We start from the raw sequence: 6,686 nt of genomic DNA, 5'->3' as shown, positions 1-6,686 counted from the left end.
GCTGCTGAGAATTGATAGGAGGATTTTTAAAAGAAATTTGTGTTGTTTTTATGTGTTGGTGTATTGTGTTATGTATGGGATGTGGGTATCTGTATTGGGTTTAATTTGGAAAATCTAATAAATTCTTTTGAGAAAAAAAAAGAGAATTGGTAGGAGTGCCCCCCCCCTACTTCTTAAGAGAGAGGTTTAGCAATCCATCCCTCTTCGCAGGGAACTCTGGGAATTGTCACTCTGTGAGGGGAATGCCCTCAGCACCCCTAAACTACAGCTCCCGGGGGGCTAGTTAAAAACGGCATGATACTGCTTTAAACACACAGTGCCGGTGAGACCTAAGTAAAAATTGTGAGAGTAACTTCGGCAAAGCTCCACTGACACTCCGCGAGAAAGATTTTAAAAGCAAGGAGGGGAGAACTCGCAGCTGCCCACAACCATCAGCTCCAGCCAGCACCACCAATGGTCAGGGCCGGCGGCAGCTGCGCAACATCTGGAGGGGTCACAGGTCAAGCGTCTCCCTCGCTGGAGTCAAAACAGGGCTTTAAAAGCAATTCACGTGGAGCTGAACAGGGCCCCTTTCTTATCCTGCCCCCTTCCCCCCTGCAGCATATGACAACCAAACACTCCCACCCTACCACGCTCCACATTAAGTCACCTCATGGAGGAGTTGGGGCAGGGGGAGTTTTCTGAGGCAGAAAAAAAGGAGGGAGCCCAAGAGCTGAGGCCACGCTGCCACCCCTCACAGTGGCTTTTAAGCCCAAGCCAGCCGCTCCCAGCCTGAAAGAGGCCCCTGAGTGCGTCACAGTTTCTGGGATGCTCCCAATTGCCTTTTCGCTGCTCCCTCGGAGGCAGGAAGCTAGCCCAAGCCGCCCTGGATGCCCCGGATCCGCCGAGCCAGCTGGATGTCCCTGGGGTGGAGGGTGACCCGCTTGGCATGGATGGTACAGAGGTAGGCATCCTCCAACAGGAAGACGAGAAACGCTTCGGCGGCCTTGAGGGGAGAGCAGAGAGGAGGATAGGGGAGAGAAGAGAGAGCAAGTGAGAAGGGTGCAGACAGCATTGGCGGAGCCCCGATTTTGCTGCCCCCCCAATGCTGTTTAACATCTACGTGAAAGCGCCGAGATTTGGAGCACGTTGTCAGCAATAGGCAGGCAGCACGTGCCACTGCTCCACATCTGCCGGTGAGGCCGTGGATGCACTGGGCCGCCGTCTTGCCCCAGTAATGGACTGAATGGGAGCCAACAAACTGAAGCCCAATCCAGATTAAGAGTGAGGCAACTGTTAAGCGGGCAGTTCCCTAGGCCAGATGGATTGGGGGCTGCCTGCCCTTGATGGCGTTAACACAGCTCATTGGACAAGGTTGGGTTTGGGGCCATTTACTTGTCTCCCTGGTTTGAGTGATTACTCAGGTTTAGGGGGGGGGGCGGGGGCGGCACAAAACGCAGCACCAAATTTTGGCATCAGTTTGGGGAGGGATCCTTTGCTATCGCTTTAGGCTCAGGTGGCCTCAGTGATATAGTGCTTTCATTCCATATTTTTTAGGCACCAGGCAAAAACATTCCTCTTCAACCAGGCCTTTGGCTGATTAACCAATCCATAGAAAATTCTTTCCAGTAGCACCTTAGAGACCAACTGAGTTTGTTCTTGGTATGAGCTTTCGTGTGCATGCACACTTCTTCAGATACACTGAAACAGAAGTCACCAGATCCTTAAATATAGTGAGGGAGTGGGGAGGGGTATTACTCAGAAGGGTGGTGGGAATGGGTGATAGGCTGATAGGTGTGGAAAACCTGTTGATCGGCTGCAATTAGTCTTGCAGGGAAAGGCAAGGGGTGAGATGGCTAAAGATTTGTTATGTATAATGAGATAAGAATCCAATGTCTTTGTTCAGACCAGGTTTCTCTGTCTTGTGATTCCTGATATCAGATTTATGTCCATTTATCCTTTGGCGTAGGGTTTGGCCTGTTTGTCCAAAGAGAGAGAAACCAGTAGGAGAACACTTCAATCTCCCAGGACATTCTATAAAAGATCTCAAAGTAGCTGTCTTAATACAAAGAAATTTCAGAAATAGACTGGAAAGAGAAGTGGCTGAATTGCAACTAATCACCAAACTTAAAACCATGGAGAAACCTGGTCTGAACAAAGACATTGGATTCTGTTTCAGTGTGCATGCACACGAAAGCTCATACCAAGAACAAACTCAGTTGGTCTCTAAGGTGCTACTGGAAAGAATTTTCTATTTTGTTTCGACTATGGCAGACCAACAAGGCTACCCACCTGTAACTAACCAATCCATGTTAGGTGGGAGGGGGGTGTTAATCCTTTTCTATTATTATGTCACGTATTTTGCGTTTTTATGTTGCTAAGCACCCTGTTATCTTCACCTGAAGGGTGGTACCGGTATATCAATTTAATGATGCTGGCTGAGTTTGATGGCAGTGGGACTCATCCTGGTTTAGCCAATCCACTCCCATCAGCAGGACCCTCCCGGCTGTTCTCGCCCCCAATTCCATGGGGGAAAGAGATGGCGTTTCATGCCCTCAAGGTGACTACAGCCAGCCCCACAACTCTGCCCCCCCCACCCACAAAACAGCTGCCAAATGTCTGCAGGGGGGGAGGGGGACCCTTTCCCTAAATCGTTTCCAGGGTTTAAAAATGCACAGGGATCCTGGACAAGTTAGGGCCAGCTCACTTTGCCCACAGTCCGCAGGGAGGGTCAGCTGTGGGGCTGCAGTTGCATGAGGGAAAAGGGGGGGGGGGTCCTTCTGTTCTCATGCAAATGACACAGCTTCGTCACAGCCTGCAGAAAGGAGATCGAGACGCTGGCCAACATGAAGCCGGCCGGCCCCTCCCCACACCAGATCTCCGCACTTACCTCCTGCAAAGCAAGCAAGGCCATGGACTGCCATTGCATGTCGACCCCCCGGGTGTAATCTAGGCAGATCTCACGCACCACGCGGGCAAAGGGCAGCTTGCGGATGAGCAAGCCGGTGGACTTTTGGTACTTCCGAATCTCCTGCATGGCTCGCTGGCCAGGTCGGTACCTTCGCCTACGGGGGGGACGCTGTGCCTGTTGTGCGGGTGGCTCCCGGCGACGAGAGGCTGGAGGCGAGCGCTCCCCGCGCGGAGGTGTGCCGGGGCGTCTCCCCCTCCCGGAGGAAGGGGTGGAGGGGGCCCCCCGGGAGCGAGGGGTGGAGGGGGCCCCCCGGGAGCGAGGGGTGGAGGGGGCCCCCCGGGAACGAGGGGTGGAGGGGGCACTCCCGGAGGGAGGGGTGGGTGGGGCCCCCCGGGAACGAGGGGTGGAGGGGGCACCCCGGGAGCGAGGGGTGGAGGGGTTTCTCCCTGAACGCCTCATGGCACCTCCTGCAGCGGCGGCGGCGGCGGCGGCTCTTGGCAAAATCCTCGCTTCCTCCCTTTTTGAATTCTCGCCGCGTGCCCCGGTCTCAAGCCCCCCGCCCCGGCCCGGGAAGACCGTCCACCAATCCGCTCCTCGAACGCCGCCGTTCGAATCATCGCAGCCAATCGGATGGAGCGGGGAGGCGCCTGGGCGGGAAGCGCGACGCGACTAAGAAGAAAATTGTGAATGGGGTGGGGGGGGGTGGGGGAAGCGGGGCGGGAGGTTTTGTTATGTCTTTCCCTGTTCCCGGCAGCGATTGGTTAGCATTGGAGAGAAAGGCAGGAAGTTAGTCCAATAGAAGCTGAGGGAAAAAACAACAACAACAACGAACAAACCAAGATTTCGATTTAGGAGGCACCTGCGGAAGATTTTCAGTGGGGTGAATGCCATCTGATACATCTCAAGGCGTCTTCTGAGCTCTTCTGCAATAAATGTACATTTATTGAATTTAAGCCACTTGTTGCTGCTTTTTGATTGATTGATTGATTGATTGATTGACGGATGATAGAAAGGGCTGTGACCCATATCCCAGAGAAATTTAGGGGAGTCAGGTTACCTCCCAACTTCAAAAAGCCTTTTCACATATTGATAACGACATTTTGGCTCCCGAGATGGCCTTTAAATAAAATTCATTTTAAAAACATTTCAAACCCTCCCCCTTGAAATTCCACCCCCTGGAGCTTCAACCACCCCTTTCTGACCTTTGAACTACAGTATGTGTTTGTGGGAGGGGTTATTGGTTTGCTTTTGTTTATTTTGTGTTCTCGTTTCGAAAGGAAGTTGGTCCTGCTCTTTGATGATTTGATTATTTTCTGCACCTTTTCCAGCTCAACAATATCCAAACCTAATGGACAAGCCACTTGACGCATTCCCCCTCTACAGGGAAAGCAATCTTTAGGCATCCTGAATATTGTCTGAAGAGCTGGTCAAGCGAAGAGAACACTGATGGGGCAGTGAAGACTGCCGTGCATGAATTGCTCGGCCAGTGTCCTTGCAGGATAAAGGGCACCTGGGTGCCTGGTTTCAACCATATGAATGGCCAGGCAGTGGTGAAGCCTATGTTCGAGGCTCCTAGTCTCTCCTCTCGCCTCTCCCCCACCCCGGTCACGCTTGACCCAGGAGTGGAGCCCCTGGCTGTGGCTCAGCTGCTTGTCAAGGTCAAGAACTGGGCGAGCGGAGGGTGGAGAGCACCCAATGATCCTTGCCACCGATGGGCAGGCGCCAGCATCCTGGGTGGGAGCAGGAGGGCGCTCTTCAACACTTCCGACACAGGTTGTCACACACCCGGTTTTTTCCGGACAATTTGCCAATTTTAGAAAACTTTGCCTGGATGCTATTTTTGACGGATGAATCCAGGATGTGTCTGGGGAATTCCAGACGTAAGGCAGCCCTACAATTACTGAATATAGATCGCTGGTATAATAAGAGTCTGGCAAACAACCACAATGGAAAAATTGTCACAAAAATTGAAGGTGGCAGAAAAAACAAGGTAATTTTTACCCTGTATGGTATGAATTTCTTGCTTATACAAATGAAACAAGACCAGGATGAGAAACAGCTACAACATATACTGCAATCTGGTGGAGATAAGCCGGCAATTATTCTTTAGTTATTTCCTCCTATTTTTTTTTCTCCCCCAAATTGATTGACTGAATACTCCATTGAACTGCTTTAGTGTCATCACTTCATTATTTTGTACTGTAAAATAAAATGCTTTGCATTAACCCACTAGTGACCGGTTTTTTTTGTTAGTCTTGGCATGTTTTGTGTTTGCACAAATAAATGATAATAATAATAATTAAAAAACCTTAAAATCAACAACAACTCCCATTATTCCTGACTGTCGGCCATGCAGGCTGGGGCTGATGGGACTTGGAGTCCGGCAACATCTAGAGGACACCCTACTTTGGATGATCCCAGGATAGTGCTTGCTCTGCCACTGTTTCAGCTGTGCCTGGTTGGAATCTTAGCAGCAGCACCTTAAGTGTGCAAAGCAGAGCAGAGCTGAAAAGGAATATTCTGGAGAAGCGTCTCACTCCCACATGATTCCACGCATTTTCATTATACGAGGAACTAAGGGGAATGCATAGCAATTATTCTGTCCTCAGTGTATATGCAAATTCCACAAGATGGAATAATAATAATAATAATAATAATAATAATAATAATAATAATAATAATAATAATTTATTTGTACCCCGCCCATCTGGCTGGGTCTCCCCAGCCACTCTGGGCGGCTTCCACCAAACATTAAAATACATTTAAAATATCACAGTTTAAAAACTTCCCTAAACAGGGCTGCCTTCAGGTATTTTCTGAATGTCAGGTAGTTATTTATTCCCTTGACTTCTGATGGGAGGGCGTTCCACAGGGGGGGGGGGCGCCACTACCGAGAAGGCCCTCTGCCTGGTTCCCTGTAGTTTTGCTTCTCGCAGTGAGGGAACCGACAGAAGGCCCTCGGCGCTGGATCTCAGTGTCCGGGCTGAATGATGGGGGTGGAGACGCTCCTTCAGGTATACAGGACCGAGGCCGTTTGTTTGGAAACAAAGCAAATCCCATTATGGGGCCTAACAGTCAATTGGTGGGGTCAAGAAGATTAAAGACTGAGTTGCATCATAGCATCTGACAAATTGTGACATAGCGACAACAGCTCTGGGGGTGCTTGTGTCAGCCCTATGCTTTCTGTACTGTACTACTCTTCTATCTCAGGATGAGCCAGTAACAAAGTCACTCTATACAGAGAAATCCAAATCAGGAATAGTAAAGGTGGGTTGTTGTTTTTTACGGTGTCGTACAGCTGCTGTGGCTTGGAGATGACTGGGAAGTTTTTAATCATTAATCCTCTGTGAGTGCTATAGTCTGACAGAGGAGACATAATCCAAGGTCCTTGAACAAATCTCGGGGAGTTTCGCTCTTAAAGAGAAAATGAATGAGGTTAAGCAGGGATTAGCGAGGCTACGGCGAACATCAGGTCTAAGCACGGTCACAATAGTGTTTATATGTTGATTTATAATAACCACTTTTTAGTATGAAAATCAACTCATCACACACACCCGCCCATGGTGATCATCAAGGACAGTTGATGAAATGGCATTGACAGATCGGCAGAGTGGGCATAACTCTGACACACAGAAAGAAGGGGGCGGAGACTAAAATATTTGGTTCAGATTACCGGTATGTTTAAGTAGTTCCATTTCATTCTGGTTCAAATGTTTTTGCATTTTGTAATAGAAAGATGCCTTAAACCACCCAACAAGCTTTTTTAAAAGGTAAAAGCTGTTTCTTATGTATTGAA

The 6,686-nt window shown here is 49.6% G+C and overlaps 1 protein-coding gene across 1 annotated transcript; it reads right to left on the bottom strand.

Moving 5' to 3' along the window:
• Nucleotides 1–289: 289 nt before the first annotated feature.
• CENPA (centromere protein A) lies at nt 290–3,349 on the bottom strand. The gene is made up of 2 exons (XM_033145355.1): nt 2,870–3,349; nt 290–985 (listed from the first exon to the last, which is right to left on the bottom strand). The coding sequence occupies exons 1-2, from the start codon at nt 3,347–3,349 to the stop codon at nt 851–853; spliced, it is 615 nt and encodes a 204-aa protein (XP_033001246.1). The 3' UTR covers nt 290–850.
• Between the last annotated feature and the right edge of the window lie 3,337 nt (nt 3,350–6,686).

This window comes from Lacerta agilis, chromosome 3 (assembly GCF_009819535.1).
Source record: "Lacerta agilis isolate rLacAgi1 chromosome 3, rLacAgi1.pri, whole genome shotgun sequence".
Lineage (NCBI taxonomy): Eukaryota > Metazoa > Chordata > Lepidosauria > Squamata > Lacertidae > Lacerta > Lacerta agilis.
The sequence above is the reverse complement of the archived record's forward strand: the minus strand, read 5'-3'. Positions and strand labels throughout refer to the sequence as shown.

Coding starts and splice junctions, on each gene's coding strand:
- CENPA (XM_033145355.1), bottom strand. CDS start 3,349: ATGAGGCGTTCAGGGAGAAACCCCTCCACCCCTCGCTCCCGGGGTGCC. Junction 986..2,869: donor CCTTGCTTGCTTTGCAGGAG/GTAAGTGCGGAG, acceptor TCTCCCCTCAAG/GCCGCCGAAGCGTTTCTCGT.